This window comes from Astyanax mexicanus, chromosome 23 (assembly GCF_023375975.1).
Source record: "Astyanax mexicanus isolate ESR-SI-001 chromosome 23, AstMex3_surface, whole genome shotgun sequence".
NCBI lineage: Eukaryota > Metazoa > Chordata > Actinopteri > Characiformes > Acestrorhamphidae > Astyanax > Astyanax mexicanus.
Window position 1 is genome coordinate 17,551,871 of NC_064430.1, and position 18,340 is coordinate 17,570,210.

General features: G+C 38.8%; 1 protein-coding gene across 1 annotated transcript in view; it reads left to right on the forward strand.

Moving 5' to 3' along the window:
- The window catches only part of mgat5 (alpha-1,6-mannosylglycoprotein 6-beta-N-acetylglucosaminyltransferase), a 168,579-nt gene that overhangs the window by 81,714 nt on the left and 68,525 nt on the right, over positions 1–18,340 (forward strand). Inside the window, exons 4-5 of the mRNA XM_022668210.2 lie at positions 6,053–6,129; positions 16,241–16,330. Coding sequence (XP_022523931.1) covers positions 6,053–6,129; positions 16,241–16,330 — 167 coding nt within the window. The remainder of the gene's footprint in view (positions 1–6,052; positions 6,130–16,240; positions 16,331–18,340) is intronic.

An 18,340-nucleotide genomic window follows, 5' to 3' on the forward strand; every position in this document is an offset into this window, starting at 1 on the left:
AATCTGCTTATCAAATAGTGACCAAAATACATGAATTTACTACAAGGCCTAATTTTCACTGAAGGCTGCTGTAAAAAAAGTGCATCCCCTAAAAATTCAATTCACTCTGGTCCAGTCAAACAGTTTGCGTATTTTTGTAATTTGCACACGTGTAGCTGTAGTTGTGTTTGGGTTGATTTGGAACAGATTGTTGGACAGTTTATTTGGTGACCTATTCAGTGGTGTTTTTTATGTTGATTGATTTGTTGGCACATTTAGGTGGGAGTTTGTTGGCCTGGTTACTGTTTTTTATGTTGGTCGGCTTGTTTGTCCATTTAGTGGGCAAATAAATTGTTGGCCCATTCAGTGGCCTGTTTGTTGGCCTGGCTGCTGGTCCTTAAGTTGGGCAATATGTTGGCCTATTGAGTGGCCTGTTGGCCTGGTTACTAGTTTTTATGTTGACCGGCTTGTTAGGCGCATTCAGTGGCCTGTTTGTTGGCCTGGTTACTAGTTTTTATGTTGGCTGGCTTGTTGGGCCCATTTAGTGGCCTGTTTGTTGGCCTGGTTACTGTTTTTTATGTTGGCCCGCTTGTTGTTTTATTTAGTGGGCAATTTGTTGGGCCCACTCAGTGGCTTGTTTGTTGGCCTGGTTACTGGTTTTTATGTTTGCCCGCTTGTTGTCCATTTAGTGGGCAATTTGTTGGCCCATTTATTGGCCTGTTTGTTGGCCTGGCTGCTGGATCTTATGTTGTCCGGTTTGTTGGCTTGGTGGATGGTTCATATGGTAGTTTGTTGGCCTGATCATATAGCTTATTATCTCATTCATTGGCTCATTCATTGGTCTGTTTGTGGTCCAGTTTGTTGGTTAATTTGTTGGCCTGTTCATTGGAATTTTTCATCATTCACACATTGAACAGTTGGTTCAGTTGCTTTTTGTGTTGGCTCACTTTTTGGTCCAGTTGTTTCTTCATACAGTATAATAACTGATTTGTTGGCCCAGTTGCTGGATCTTATGTTAGCCGCTTTGGTGACCCATTCAGTGGCTTGTTTGTTGGCCTGGCTTCTGGATCTTATGTTGGCCAATTTGTTGGCCCATTTAGTAAACGGTTTGTTGGATCGGTTGATGGTTCATGTTAGTTTGCGTTTGGTGTGTTTGTATTTTGGTGCTCATTAGTATTAAAGTGTAATATACCATTTCTACATAATGAAAACACATGAATACATGAAACCTGGGCCCTTGAATGGTTAAAAGTTTTACCTTTTCCTTTTTTCCTCTCTCTTTCTCTTTCCCTTTTTTCCTTCTCTATTCCCCCCTGTAGTCTCCTTCATTTCCATCTCCTCTCCCTAGTGCTGTGTGTTAATCTGTGGATGATGAATTGGTTTGTTTGCAGCTGGTTTGGGAGTGTCTGTGAGCACAGATGTGTGTGTTTGTGTGTTTGTTTTTGGTCTTTCAGAGTGGGAAAGTTCTAGATTTTGAGTTTGTTTCCTCTTGGTTTTCATTCTAAAAAGAAAACGTGACAAAGATACACGTTTCACCTTTTAGGAAATTAAAACTTAATGTAAAATTGTTGTACAGCAATTACTTTGGTGTTTTGGTTGTACTAGGTGTAGTTTTAGTTCTACAGGGAGGTGTTTTGGTTGTGCGTGATCAGATTTTTAAATGCATATTGAGTGTGTTTACACTGTGCACATTTTTATGTAGTTTGACCGCAACTAGTTATAATCCAGATGCTTAATGCGGATGAAAGACCAGGTGTAAACAGGGTATAAAATACCTGAGTTCATGAAACGCTTAACCCTAATCCTCCTCTTTTGGATGTAATAGTATTTGAACAGATATTGGTAATAACAGGCTTGAAAAGCACTTGTGAATAGTAAAGTAGTAAACTCCATTTCAGTTTTCAACATTCAGTCATTTGTCCAGTTTCTGCTTTAGGTTAAGGGTTCTAGGTAACGCTGTGGTGCACACTTGTATCTATGTCAAACTGTCACCAGTGTTAAATGGGCGTGTCTGCTGCTGCCTGTCCCCCAGATTAACCGCACTGCTGTCTGTAGACCTACATCTGCTATTCGCCATCCAGCCAAGCCTGAAAACCTCACCAGAATGTTGCTTCACTATTTCCCCTGATTAGACCAAGCATGATTCATCCACCCCCATGTTTAACAAGACAAAAACCTAACACCATAGCAGCCACTTAGCAACATCATAGCAACCATCTGGCAACACCATAACAACCACAAAGTAACCATTAATCAACAGCATAGCTAAAATCTAGGATACATTTGTAACCTTTTTTTTAACCACTTAGCATTACCATAACAGCCACCTAGCAACACCATAGCAACCACTGGGCATACTTTAGCAACCACTTAGCAATACCATAACAGCCCCTTGGCAACACCATAACAGCCACTTGGCATGCTTCATCAAACAATTAGCAACACCACAAAAGCCACCTAGCAATCAAAACCTTATGGTAAATCGTAACAACCACCTAGCAACACCATAACAACCACAAAGTAACCACTAAGCAACAGCATATCAAAAACTTAGAATACCTTAGAAACCTTTTGTCAACCACAAAGCAACACATAGAACACCACAGTAACCATTTGGCACACATTGAATTTAACAACCAATATTATTCACCACAGGTTTACCGTATTCACTAGATTAGCGCCAACATATGGAATGATGAAGCAATGGGGGCTAGACTTTCGAGAGACTTTAGAGTGCCTATGTTTCATGCCGTTTCTCAATGATGTTTCGCAAATTACACAAAATATCGCAATAACGATATTTTCTCCCATCCCTAGCCAAGAATAGAAACACTGTTATACAGTATATAAAGAGGCTGTTTGATTATTTAGAGATTGTCTGATTTTCTTCTGCTGTGCTTTTTTCCAAGAACTGGAAGTCCTGGAAAACTAAAGTGCAATGAGGTGGATGATGATGATGATGATGATGATGGTGATGGTGGTGATGATGATGACAATGAGGATGTGTTTCTCCAGTATAGGGGACCTCTGTTTATTGATATCATATGTTGTACATCATTTAGTAATTGGATCCAAAGAGCCTCAATCAGAGCTGTTTCTTTTCTTTCCAATTCACAACAAATGTGGAGCATGTGTTTGTGAAGAATGACTGTGTATGTGTGTGTGTGTGTGTGATGTTTTTCCTCTGATGGAAGCAGTGTGATCTGCTGTGTGGTGATATCGGGTGATTATTTTAGTAAAGGAGATTGCAGCTCGTTTTTGACTCGGCGAGAGTTATTTGCGTTGTTCGTCTGGGTAAATGTGTTTAGCTTTTCTATTTTTGTGCTGTTAGATGTTGCAACTCGTTTCTGTCTGGCATTTTTGCATGGTCTGGTGTGTGTGCGTCTATGTGTGTGTGAAAGAAGAGGAAACTGTTGTTTGTTCTTCTCGTTTGCATCTTTCATTGTACTACATCTTCCTCAAAGTTCTTCTAGCTTCTTTTTTGATTTTAATTTGAGTGCAGACTGTATAAACCCAATATATTTTATGGTTCAGGATTTCCCTTTTTAATGGTTACAGAAATGTGTGAGAAAATTATGTAAAAAAAGATGGGAATATTCATAAGATGGGGTGTTCTGAAACTAGGCAATTTGTGCTGTGCCTGGGCGCGTTTTTTTCCCAAAGCACGACTCGATTGACTCGAGTGATCGCTCCTAAACTGTGCCCGGGAATTGAATTGTGCCCTGGACCGCTTAAGGAGATGCAAGATGATGTAAGTGACGCAATGTTTCTCTAAACAAACATGGTGGTGTTGTGCTAAGTATGTAACCGTGACTGAAATAACCGTGAGTTTTGGTGCTAAAAAAGCAGATTATTTCTGCTTTTATCAAGAGGATGCGCTCCTGAGAGAGGGTGCTTTTCATGGTGGGGGTGTTGAATTTGGCACAACAAGTGCCAAAGCAGGCAAGCCCGCTAAGCAGTGAGTGACTTAAGCATGCTCGGGCACGGATTGTTTAAACGCAGTGTGAGTGCAGGTCAGTTGGGGAGTGCCTTGTGTGAGTACACCCTAAGATTCAAAGATCGAGGAGGACAAAGACACATGCCTTGGCAGAACATCTAGCAGATTTGTTTTTTATAAAATATGCAACAATAATGATCTGAAATGCAGAAATAGATGGTTATTAAACAGTAGAAAGTTGCTGAGAAAACAAAAGACAAAATATCTTTGGTTCATACTGTGAAAAAGCAAATAAAAGTCAAAGTTTTTCTTTTTTCCTACTGTCTTCCCTACCTTTCCCGCTGTTTTTTCTGCACTCTCCTTGTATCTTTGCTTCTGTGACAGATGACAGCTGATTTAGATTAAATATGTGTATGTTCTCATATTACAGTACTTTCTAACACATGCGAACGCAAATGCAACTTCCTCTATTGAGGACCACTTCCTGTTTTTCGTCTCAAGTTATTTTATTGAGAAACTGCTGAGCATGGTAACACTTGAAATGCGAGAAGAAATTTGTTGATTGGTTGGATTGTAGTTTTTTTATTTTATTTAAATAATTATTGCCCGAAATCAAACATGGTTTACTAGTAAACATGGCTAGTAAACTTCTCAACAAGTGCATTTCCTGATAGACATGGTGATTAGGAAGAATTAGGGATGAAAAAAAATAAATAAAGGAGTGAATGGGACTAAAAAGGGATGAAAAGAAAACTACAAATAAATGAGTGCAGGTCAGAACTGCGGTGAATCTGTTCTCGGGTGCCAGGCTTGAAATAGTATATCAGAAAGAATGCTCGTCAGTTGAGCAGAAGTACAGTAGATGGAAACACTCATTTAAATCATCCATCATGTCGTACATTAATGCTGAGCTCAGTAGTGCATATTGTGTTTATTTATCGAGGAGAACCACATTGCTGGGAATTAGTCTTTAAAAAGTTTTTAGTGTTTAAAAACAGCATATTAAATTTATTTAATTCATGTTTTATTTAATTAAAAATATGAATAATAATATTCTATTCTATTCTCAATTTTTTAATTTTCTTAAATTTCTAATAAAAAATATTAATAATGACCCTTTCAAGGGCTGTAACTGCATTTTTATGTTATTGTAGTTTTATTGTGTCAGTGGTATAAAAACAAATCTCTAAAAATGTAAATAATATAGTTTTTTACAATTAAAACTGGGACATTACAGCTCTGGAGAAAATTAAGAGAGCATTTCTGTTTCTAAATCAGTTACTCTGATTTTGCTATTAAAGTATATGTTTGAGGAAAATTAACATTTTTGTTTTATTCTATAAACTACAGTCAACATTTCTTCCAAATTCCAAATAAAAATACTGTCATTTAGAGCATTTATTTGTAGGAAATGAGAAATGGCTGAAATAACAAAAAAGATAAATAGCTTTCAGACCTCAAATAATGCAAAGAAAACAAGTTCATATTCATAAAGTTTTAAGAGTTCAGAAATCAATATTTGGTGGAATAGCCCTGGTTTTTAATCACAGTTTTCATGCATCTTGGCATGTTCTCCTCCACCAGTCTTACACACTGCTTTTAGATAACTTTATGCCTTTACTCCTGGTGCAAAAATTCAAGCAGTTCAGCTTGGTTTGACGGCTTGTGATCATCCATCTTCCTTTTGATTATATTTTAGAGGTTTTTAATTTGGTAAATACAAAGAAACTCATCATTTTTAAGTGGTCTCTTATTTTTTCCAGAGCTGTATATCTCATCCAAAGTGTAGTTCTTTTAACAGACTTATCAACTATATTGCTATTTAGATTTAATGAAATTTCACTGGGGGAAATCATCAGTGTTCACACATAAGATCCACAACTGTTGCCTACACTGCCCCCTATTATTTCCAGTGGTACTGCACTATTCCATCCATATTCATAAGCTTTCAGATAACATAAATCCAGAATACTGACTGAATGTTCTGTCCATATCTGTGTTTATCAGTGAACGTAATTGTTGAGTCTTCTAGCATATATAAATTATAATTTCTAAATGTTGCTGCTGCTGCTGTTGATGGTGTTAATGGGCGTTTCCAGTGGAACTGATCCATTGTTCTGGTGTCTCTCTCTGCAGATCTGCTGAATGGAGCACAGGAGAAGTGTGAGCTGCCTCAGCTTGATGGCTTCCCGCACTGTGAAGGCAAATTGAAGGTGAGTTTAATATAAACATTTTCATTTTTATGACACTGGTAAGGATGCCTACATCAAAGTGAACAGCAAAAAGCTAGTGCTTAGCAAAGTTAGCGGCTAATGCTAATGCTGCCACAGCAGTGCTAGCCGGGGTTAGCAGCAGGCTACAGGACAATAATACTCACCTTTGAATGGCAAAAAAGCTAGAGCTTAGCAAAGTTAGCGGCTAATGCTAATACTGCTGGAGAACTAAACTGAAACTCCTGTATAACGCTGCACTTCAGTGGAGTGTCTTTACTGCTCCTTACAACCTGACTGGTAGAATTCATACTTAAGCTCACTGGATTATAAGGCGCACTAACAATTTTTGGGAAAATTAAAGGATTTTAAGTGCACCTTATAGTGTGAAAATACTGTACATTTTAGATTAATGTTTAAACAAGATTGAGGCAAAATGTGCAGCACCTCGTCTCTTTCACAGAGTGTGAAACTGAGTTCAGGCAGCTCTGGAAAAAAATAAGAGACAACTTAAAAATAATGGGTTTCTTTAATTTTACCATATTGAAAACATCTGGAATATAATCAAGAGGAAGATGGATGATCACAAGCCATCAAACCAAGCTGAACTGCTTGAATTTTTGCACCAGGAGTAAAGGCATAAAGTTATCCAAAAGCAGTGTGTAGGACTGGTGGAGGAGACCATGCCAAGATGCATGAAAACTGTGATTAAAAAACAGGGTTATTCCACCAAATATTGATTTCTGAACTCTTAAAACTTTATGAATGTGAACTTATTTTCTTTGCATTATTTGAGGTCTGAAAGCTCTGCATCTTCTTTTATTATTTCAGCCCTTTCTCATTTTCTGCAAATAAATGCTCTACATGACAATATTTTTATTTGGAATTTGGGAGAAATGTTGTCTGTAGTTTATAGAATAAAACAACAATGTTCATTTTACTCAAACATAAACCTATAAATAGCAAAATTAGAGAAAGTGATTCAGAAACTGATTCGGGCCTGACTGCTATATATCTTTATGGAGTTCCTTAAGGCTTTTCCTCCCTTCACACCTTCCCCTTGTTAATCTGTTCTCAGGGGAAGGGTTACACTCAAAAACAAGGGGTAGGGTACAAAAGAGAAATGGGATTGGGCCAAAGACTCAAATAGACTCAAATAGACTCACTCCTGAAATGTGATGATCAAAAAAAGACCTTGTAATCTACAGGCACTCGCAACCCCTACACACACACACACACACACACACACACACTCGTCCACCTACTGACAAGCCTCTCAACACAGCTACTATCACACACACCATCTGCTAGCACATTGCCCTCCTGCCTGCAGCAGTGTGAAGCTCTCAGTTAGAGAAACACAGCAATCCAGTGAAATAGAGCACTGCTCTCGTTCTAAACACTGACCAACTGCAGTATCTGCTTACCCACTTCACATACATCAGACAATATATATATATATATATATATATATATATATATATATATATATATATATATATATATGCTCCAGAATATTTTACTATCAATAAAAAAATCCTTACCAAGCAGTTCACAAACACTGCACTGTTTAATATTAGATTTATTTACGTACCAGAATGAAAACTGTACGCCAACACCAAACAAAATAAATGACATATATTGCAATACTGTATGCTCCCATATATTTCCATATGTTGCTGTATTGTATGTACCCTATGTTACCATCTATTGTGATAATGTATGTTCCCTATATTACCATATATTGCAATACTATTTGTTCTGTATATTTCCATATATTGCATTAATATATGCGTCCTATATCACCTAATATTGGTGTAATATATGCTTTATATAATGCCATATATTGCGATACTGTATGCACCCTATATTCCCATATATTGCTGTAATGTATGCTTTATATAATGCCATATATTGCAAAGTGCTATGCTCTGTATATTCCCATATATTGCGATAATGTATGCACCCTATTACTGTATATTTCATTACTGAGTGGGCACTATATTCCCATATATTGCGATAATGTATATACCATATACATAATACCATATATTGTGATACTATATACTCGTCTATTCCCATATATTGCACTAATATACCATATATTGCGGCAACGTATGTGCCCTATATTACCCTATATTGCAGTAATGTAGGCTCCCTGTATTATCATATATTGAGACAATGTGTGCTTCGTATATTACCATATATTGCAATAATATATGTGCCCGATATTACCATATATTGCTATACTGCATGCTCTGGACATTCCCATATATTGTGACAATGTATGTACCCTTTATTACCATATGTTGTGCATATATATTTCCATATATTTCTGTACTATATTCTCCATATATTGTGATACCGTGTACGCCCTATATGACCATATATTGCAATACATGCTCCATATATTCCTATGTATTGCAATAATGTATGCACCCTCTATTACATATATTGCAATAGTATATGATTCATATATTGTAATATATTGCGATAATGTAAGCACCCTAAATTACTATATATTTTGATAGTGTATGCAACCTATTTTACCATATATTACGATACTGTATGTTCCATTAATTTCTAGATATTGTGACAATGTGCCCTATATTACCATATATTGTGATGCTGTATGCTTTGTATATTGGGATACTGTGTGCTATATTTATAGCCATACACACTCTGAATAAGATGATATATTCATGAGTCTAGTTGAAGTTTAAATCTGATTTAAGAAAATCTGTCAATATCATATCAGTCCTATGCAGTTGATAATGCTTTTTTGTTTCATAATTGCTTAACGTAATATTGCAATACTAAAGTTCACATATATTTTCATATATTTTGATGCATATGAAGCTGCTGTTGTATCTCCACCCCTTTGCATCTTCTGCTGACATTCAGTTCTTTCACTTCTTTCCTGAGTGGAATGAAGACATTCCTCTGCGCTCTCTCTCTCAGAACACTCGCGCACAGAAATTGAAAGCAGCCCATTGAAATCTGAACCATAAAGCCTCCATGCTCACTATCTCTGTGCAGCGCTCGACCGCAGGTTTGTTATTGTAAATCCCAGCTGTCATCGCTTCAGCGCAGGAGCGTTTGATAGCCTCCCTCTGTAGCGAGACCTTTTCTAGCCTCTATATTCACGCGGAATCCAGACGCAGACTTTTAATTAAAAGATCTTAGCTCCCGACGCTCCCCCGAGAAATGCCAAGCGACGGTGCAATGCTGCAAAAGACTGTGATCCGTGTTCTGCTGCTCATTAGAAACTCTACATTTCTTTGTACTATATTGGAGTAATATTGGCTTTGGTTTCTGACTGAAATCTGGAATTCTCTTGTCAGGTAAAGATTCAGATTCGGGGTTCGGGTAGCGATCATTGACGTCTTCTTTTGGTAACATACAAGCAACAAAGACTGATTATTACATCCCTTCACATGCAGCTTGAAAGCTTGAATATTCCTGCGGTGTTTGGCTACGGGTTGAGTGTTAATTTATATATATTTTTATTTTTTCCTCTATTTTTATCCCCAATTTTCTCTTTCTCTTCCCAATTTACAAGGCCAATTACCCAACCCACTTATCAAGACTCCCCCTATCACTAGTGATGCTCCAACACACCAGGATGGTGAAGACTAGCACATGCCTCCTTTAATACATGTGAAGTCATCCACTGTCTCTTTTCCAACTGCTGCTGACATAGATGGAGCATTGCCGAGTAGGGCTGCAACGATTAGTCGATATAATCGTATAAAAAAAAAAGGTCGACTCCAAATGTGCATTGTTGACAAATTGTTGATTTGTAGCGCTAAACAAAGTACTGGGGACACTCGCACAGTTTACACTCAACTTCAACCTTCAAAAGGTCTTCAAAAGTGCCCTAACACAACAGATTATGTATTTCCTCACTAAATATCAGCACTTTACACATTTAAAGGGCGACGTTTTGGATATTTGAAGGGAACTTATGTCCCTTGTTGAGTTGTTTCTATCGATGTGAAACAAGAGAAGAAAGAGAAAGCTAGGGACAGCAGCCATACCCACAACAAGCAAAGTTGAAGGACATGGCGGAAATAATTGTTGACTACAGCTCCGAGTGATCCAGCAGGTTAAGCGCTGCCACTATGTTTGGGAGAACGCTGGTTCGAATCCCGGTCATGCAGCTTGCCACCAGCTGCTGGAGCCCTGAGAGAGCACAGCTGGCCTTTTTTCCCTTGATTTTTCTCTCTAATTTTTTACCCAATTTACAAGGACAATAACCCAACCCACTTATTAGGACTCCCCCTATCACTAGTGATGCTCCAACACACCAGGAGGGTGAAGAATATCACATGCCTCCTTCAATACATGTGAAGTCAGCCACCGCCTCTTTTAAAACTGCTGCTGATATAGATGGAGCATTGCCAAGTAGGGCTGCAACTATTAGTCGATATAATCGACAGCTGGCCTTGCTCTCTATGGGTGGGCAGATGGCGATCTGGCCCCTTATCACTCCTAGGCGTCTGTGAGCTGATGTATCGAACCGAGTCGCTGCGCTTTTCTCTGAGTGCGCTGTGATGTTACTCGGCAATAGGGCTGCAACTAATGATTATTTTGGTAGTCGACTAATCTGGCGATTGTTTTTCCGATTAGTCGACTACCAAAATAATCATTAGTTGCAGCCCTATTGCCGAGTAGCATCACAGAGACTCGGTTCCGATACATCAGCTCACAGATGCCTAGGAGTGATGAGGGGAAAGAGCACCATCTACCCACCCAGAGAGAACAAGGCCAATTGTGCTCTCTCAGGGCTCTGGCAGCTGATGGCAAGCTGCATGACGGGGATTCAAACCATCCTTCATCACCAATATATGCATTATTAAACATTCCTTTTTAATTATTTTTTTTTATGTAAGATAATTTGTAAATAATAATGGATAAACAGCTGACATATTGAACACTATATGTACTGTAATTTTATGCTCCCTAAAAGGTAAATGTTCAAAGATAACATGACATTTAAACACCCTCCTAATATCTGAGTGCCAGCACAAGTCCTAGCAACTTTCTAGCACTGGGAATTTAGTTATTAGCACAAGATTAAAGCTTTGGCTTAAGGTTTCTCAGTAAACAATGTGTGTTTTGAATTCAGTAGTGCAGCAGATATTAAAATAGTTCTCTACTTGTAAACACAGTGAAGTGTACAGATGTACAGGAAACTACAGGAAGTACAGGAAATGCCCAACTTACCATTTGTTTACATGCAGAAATCTCATGAAATGCACAGCAGTGGTGAATGTGACCTAGTTTGACACCAGCTTAGAAACGTAACCAACCAACCAAAACTTGTTTATCCCTCATGCAGCTTCTTTTATCCTTTTTCTATTTGTCTTTTTTACTATTTCATTATTTCAACCCTCTCTTTTACTCCTTCCTGTCTGGTTTAATACTTTTAAACATGCACATCTCAGAAAATTATCTCAATGAAAAGTTACTTTATTTTTAGTAAATAATTAAAAATTAAAAAAGATTAAAAATCTAACACAGAGTGATCTATTTTATAAGCGTTTATTCCTTTTATTGTTTATGAAAACCCAAAAATCAGTGTCTCAGAAAATTAGATTATTATATAAAACCAGTTTGTACTTTTTAAAGTGTGGGCAGTGTGCCAAGTCCTGCTGGACAATGAAATCCACATCTCCATAAAAGTTGTCAGCATCTACAAATGAATTATAAAATGCACCGATGGTCAATAAAATAATAACTTTACCAAGTCTACTTTTGTATCAAATAAAAATAATGGAAAAAGAAAATCCACTGCAAAATTAAAGTGCAGAATATTAAGAAAGTATAAAAGTGTTATATTAGAGGAACAAAATAGTAAATATTTGCATTAAGATGGTTTGCTGAGCTGCTGGGTTTGAAGTTGAGACCATTGTCTTCCTAACTGTAGCGATTATTTTAAAAATGCGGTTTGTTGTACATCCCTACACTTTAGCTACTTTATTCATTAACAGGACCATCCATCATTTAGTCCAACTATACACTGTTTTTTTTTTCCCAATGCATGCACAGTTTAGAGCAGTGCTTTATTACATTACATGACCCATTAGTAAATGCTGAACACAGTCACTTCATATCAAGAGGTAGAACTGGTTAACAGCGAATAGCCCTACTTGAGTATCAAACCAAATCAAATCAAATTTATTTGTTTTGCAGCTTTACAGAAACATGATCACAGGACAAAGAATCAGGCAAAACATTAAACATAGAAAATACAGAATATGAGCGTGGAGGCAAGGGAAAAAAAACTCTCTCAGAGCTGAAAGAAGAGGAAGAAACCTTGGGAGGACCAAGACTCACGTTTAAGGGGGGACCATCCAACCACTGGTCAAACAGCTTTTAAATTAATTAAGTATTTATACATCCACATAGGTTTTATATATTCAGGAGTATAATAGCGCCACCAATGGCTTGGGTATAATCAGTAGTGGAGAGTGAGATGGGTGATGAGCAGCTGATCTGTGGGTGGTGGGTGATGGAGAAGAGCTGACTTCAGAAACTTCCATCAGTCTGACCGGACAGAGGACGTGAGAGCCTGAGGGTCCGACATCCATCGGTATTGGGTCAGACAGGTGGGCGGTCAGTAACTCGGAGGAAGGCAGGATTTATGTAAAACAGAGAAAATAAAATATTATCAGAGTGTGGCTAATAACTCCGGCAGATCTAAATAAAACAGCCTGACTTTGAGGAATGTTCAAATCCATATTATGTCAAGAACTACTCAACTAAATAAATAAAAAAACCTTCAAAATATCATGATGAAAGTGGCTCTCACTAGGAAAAAAAAAGCCATATTTTGTTCTAAAGTCTAAAGTTTTTATTATGCAGCATCCTGCTGTAAAACTGTAAAAAAAACATTTTTGAATGCAGTATTAAAAACTGGGTCACGGTCTAGTCTCTCCCAGTCTGTCTGGAGCTGAGACGCATTTGTCTGAGATTTCTGGGTAATTTTTGGGGTCAGGCATTTTTCATTCTTACCGCATTAAACCCGCACTAACCTACTGGCTGAGCTGTCACAGGTACTGAGGTTGGCTGACCTGGTTTAAAACGCCACTAGGATCAGCTAAGAAACTTGTTGTGCATCAAGTAAACCACAGCGAACAACACCAGGCTGTTAGACTGGAGCTACGTAACACATGTAGGTGACTGTGTTCAGCATTTAGTAATGGGTCATGTAATGTAATTAAAGCATAGTGTCTTGGATTGTTTGTGTCCACAAAGAACCACAACCTTTAGCTTCCCTCGCTAATAAGCATCTGTGCGAATGAGGCTAAAGAAAACAGAAAGAGAGAGCAGTAGCAGTAGTTTGTTTAACACTTAATTTTACTACATGGTTCCCTTATGTGTTCCTTCATAGCCTGGATGACTTTAATAAAACATTGAATAAAAAGGTGTGTCTAAACTTCACTTTATATGTGGTGTGAAAGAACCTTTAAACTAGTGTTTAGGCTCCAGCTTGGTAACTTGGTAACAAAAAATGTGGTCATAGGGGGCGCTGACTGGTCCAGCCACTATGATCGGTAGATCACTGGTTTAAATCCCGGTTATGTAGCTTGCCATTAGCGGCCAAAGCCCTGAGAGAGCACTGTTGGCTTTTTTCCCTCATCACTTTTAGGGTGATGTTGATCTGGACAACGCGTCTGTAAGCTGATGTATCAAAACCGAGTCGCTGCGCTTTCCTCCAAATGTGCTGTGATGCTGCACGGCAGTGGTGCATCAGCAGCAGGTCAGAAGAGGCGGGGACTGACTTCACATGTATCGGAGGAGGCGTGTGCTAGTGTTCACCCTCCTTGTGTTGTGGCATCACTAGTGATGGAGGATATGCAGCTGAGTAGCAGCTGAATGGTTGGAAAATTAAGGAGAACTAGGTTGTAGAAAATATATGACGGAACAAAGCTAAATTACATATTTTACCGAGACTTTATGTACCTATTTTTTTGAGTGGCTAGGATTGGTTGTGTCCAGAAAGAATTGCAAACTGTAACTTCCCTCACGTATAAGCACCTGTGCGAATGAGTCTAAAAAGAGTAGAAAAAGAGAGCAGTAGCAGACAGGGAGCAGAGAAAAGGTAAAAGTGGAAATTTGTGTGCTACAGAGTTTCTAGACTTGTTCACTTTGTCCGTGGTGTGAAAGGACCTTTAAACTAGTATTTAGGCTCCAGCTTGGTAACTAAAAATGTGGTCGCAGGGGCGCTGACTGGTCCAGCCACTATGATCGGTAGAGCGCTGGTTCGAATCCCGGTCATGTAGCTTGCCATTAGCGGCCAAAGCCCTGAGAGAGTACTGTTGGGTTTTTTCAGGTGGATAGATGGCACTTTTTTCCCTCATCACTTTTAGGGTGATGTCGATCTGGACAAGGCATCTGTGAGCTGATGTATCGGAACCCAGTCGCTGCGCTTTCCTCCAAATGTGCTGTGATGCTGCACGGCAGTGGTGCATCAGCAGCAGGTCAAAAAGAGGCGGGACTGACTTCACATGTATCGGAGGAGGCATATGCTTGTGTTCACCCTCCTTGGGTTGTGGCATCACTTGTGATGGAGGATATGCAGCTGAGCAGCAGCTGAACGGATGAAAAAATTAGGGAGAACTAGGTTGTAGAAAATATATGACGGAACAAAGCTAAATTACATACTTTACCGAGACTTTATGTACCTATTTTTTTGAGTGGCTAGGATTGGTTGTGTCCAGAAAGAATTGCAAACTGTAACTTCCCTCACGTATAAGCACCTGTGCGAATGAGTCCAAAAAGAGTAGAAAAAGAGAGCAGTAGCAGACAGGGAGCAGAGAAAAGGTAAAAGTGGAAATTTGTGTGCTACAGAGTTTCTAGACTTGTTCACTTTATACGTGGTGTGAAAGAACCTTTAAACTAGTGTTTCGGCTCCAGCTTGGTAACTTGGTAACTAAAAATGTGGTCATAGGCGGCGCTGACTGGTCCAGCCACTATGATCGGTAGATTGCTGGTTCGAATCCCAGTCATGTAGCTTGCCATTAGTGGCTAAAGCCCTGAGAGAGCACTGTTGGCTTCTTTTAGGTGATTTGTTTTGGCTCCAGCTTGGAAACTTGGAAAATTTGGTCGTATAATAATTAGCTGCTTAATAGTTTGCGGCACATACATACTTCAGCTAACAAGCTTCTCCAGGCCTCTGTGGAGCTGAAGCTGAAGACAGTGTCTAGTTTCAGGCAAAGTGGTTTATTCCTGTCCGTGCTTATGTTACACTCTGGGTGCCGAGTCAGCTAATCTTCATCCCCTATCATCTTCATCACCGGCGTGTGATCGATAAATGTGATTTGAGCCACACAAACCGGATCGATACGCCCTTCTGTGGCCTGCAGCGTCCGTCACAGCGTACAGTGAAAGATCTGGAGGAGAGGTAACTAACTTTATTTCAAGGGCGAATTGGACCGACTTTTTCTTGGATGCATTAAATATTCAGAACGAGCTGAGTGAACACCTCCTTACCGTTAAAGTGGAGCTGAGCTGTTGACAGGGCAGCCGTGGCTCACATGAGGATGTGCTGGTTTGGGCTTTTTCTTTTCTGGTGATGCTAAAATATGAGTATATACTGAGTTTGTACTGGAAGAATTGACAATTTAAGTCAAAAGTACTTTGTAGAGAAATTTTATCCAGCTTTTGTTGGGGTAACGACGGACCAAGGCTGACCCCAGCTAGAACTGCTGGAGCAGCATTAGCATTAGCTAAGAGCGCTGGCTCTTTAGCTATTCAGAGGCAAGTATATCAGGCTGTAGTCTGCATGTTTACCGTGTTAAAACAAGCTATCTGGTACAAACTGCTAGCTAATATTGGCCTGGCTTACTGAAACACTTATGGTTCCTTATGGTGAAACACTTATGGCACTTATGGTGTAGCAGTTTCAGGCACTTAGCCGCTAATGCTAGTGCTAATGATAATGCTCCAGCCTTTGTGCTGTAGAAATTTGTGAATCTAAGCTTACTGTAGATAGATCGTTTTTTAAAGTCTTTTTTTAAGGATTACAGTTTTCTTTACTTAGCTTAGCTTTACATAACTTAGTTAGCTAACCTCTGTCTCTTCTCCTCCTCTTCTTCTTTCTCAGTGGATGAAGGACATGTGGCGTTCTGATGCCTGTTACGGAAACTACGGAGTGGACGGCTCCACCTGCTCCTTCTTCATCTACCTGAGTGAGGTAAGAGTAGCAGCAGCAGTGAGCATATGCTTTATTCCTTAGGGAAATCCTTATATTCTCATATTAAATTCTGTATATATCCTGTAAAAGGGGCGTTTCTATCATCATGTAAATTAACAATGAAGCACTACCAAGTTGCCTGGAAGGTGATTTTTTTTAATTAGCAAGTTTTTAATTGAGAAAATGGATGAATCATTCAGTCTTGAGTCAGTCCTAAAGAGCTATACAAAACATTCTCTGTATTATCGTTGTTGAACAAAAACTTTATATGTCCAAAACTGCAACTTGGTTTTGTCTTAACTATAGGAAGTCAGTGTAAATATATTTTTTCAAGTTATTTAGGAGCATTTCTATTGGTCGATTCATCGTAAAATTCTTATACAAAGGAAATTTTAAAGAGATTTAAACGTTGAGTTTCACAGAAGTAGTTACAGACATTTCACATTAGATTCTTCCATTTATTTAAAATTTCTGGTCTGATTTATTATTTTTTTTGCTTGGCTTTTTTATTATATATATATATATATATATATATATATATATATATATATATATATATATATATATATATATATATATATATATATAGGTATAGGTCTGCTCTGTTGCCAGCACCAAAGTTCCTGGTAAAAGTAAGAACCCTGGCTGTGATTTAGAGTGATGATGGAACAGGTTGACGAGTTTTGATTGTGTTTTAACTAATCCAGCCTGATAATCTTCTGGAGTTTTCTGAGGATAAAGGGAAGAAATGCTGCTGTCCCCCTCACACACTCTCAGTCACATGGTCCTTCCAGCCATGTGACTTTTAACAGTCACCATGGCAATATGAGTGCATTTCCATAACAACCATTTCTTTTCTGCCTTTTCACATCTTTCTCACCTCGTCTCACACTCTCTTTGTCTCTCTCTCTCTCTCTCTTTCTCTCTCCCACTCTCTCAGACTCTCTCTCTCTGCCTCTCTTCCTTTCTGTCTCTCCCTTCTTATCTATCCTCCTCCTTAGTTTTTGTTTTTATTCTCTCTATCCCTCGAGATCTGCTTCTCTCGCTGTCTCCCTGCTCATCTCTCCTCATAACTAGTTTTTTTAGTTCTCTCAGTCTCTGTTATTCTATTATCTCTCTCGATCTGCTTCTTTTTACCCCTTCTCACCTATCCTCCTCCCTAGTTTTCCCTCTCTCTCTCTCTAGTTATCTCTCCTTCTCTCACTTCTCATTTATCCTCTTCTCTTCCCTAGTTTCTCTCTCTCTCTCTCTCTCTAGCTATGTCTCCTTCTCTCACTTCTCATCTATCCTCTTCCCTAGTTTTTATTCTTTGTCTCTCTCTCTCTCTCTTATCTCTATTATCTCTCTCTCTCTCTCTCTCTCCCTATCTCTCCTCCTCTCCTGTCTCACTTGTTCTTCCTAGTTTTTACTCTCTCTCTGTCATTCTATTATCTCTACTGATCTCCTTCTCATCTATCCTCCTCCCTAGTTTTCCCTCTCTCTCTCTTGTTATCTCTCCTTCTCTCACTTCTAATCTATCCTCCTCCCTAGTTTTCTCTCTCTCTCTCTCTCTCTCTCTCTCTCTCTCTCGTTATCTCTCCTTTTCTCACTTCTCATCTATCCTCTTCCCTAGTTTCTCTCTCTCTCTCTCTATATATATATATATATATATATATATAAATATTTTTACTTTCTCTCTTTCTCTATCATTCTATTATCTATACCGATGTCCTTCTCATCTATCCTCCTCCCTAGTTTGTACTCTCTCTCTCTTTGATTCTCTCACTCTTTCTTATTGATCCTGCTCACTAATTTTATTCTCTCCTTCTCCCCCTTTCCTTTTTTCTCCCCATTCATCTTAATCCCTTCCTGGGGAAGGGAATCTGGCAGAAAATCCCATCCACGTTCAATGCTTGAGGCTCCTCAAGCATATATATGTTTTCGACAGTTCATTGCAGTGTTCTTGGTAGCTTTCATGGTACGTGGCAAAAGTTACGGGACACAATCCTTCTATATATTGCAATAGCCAGG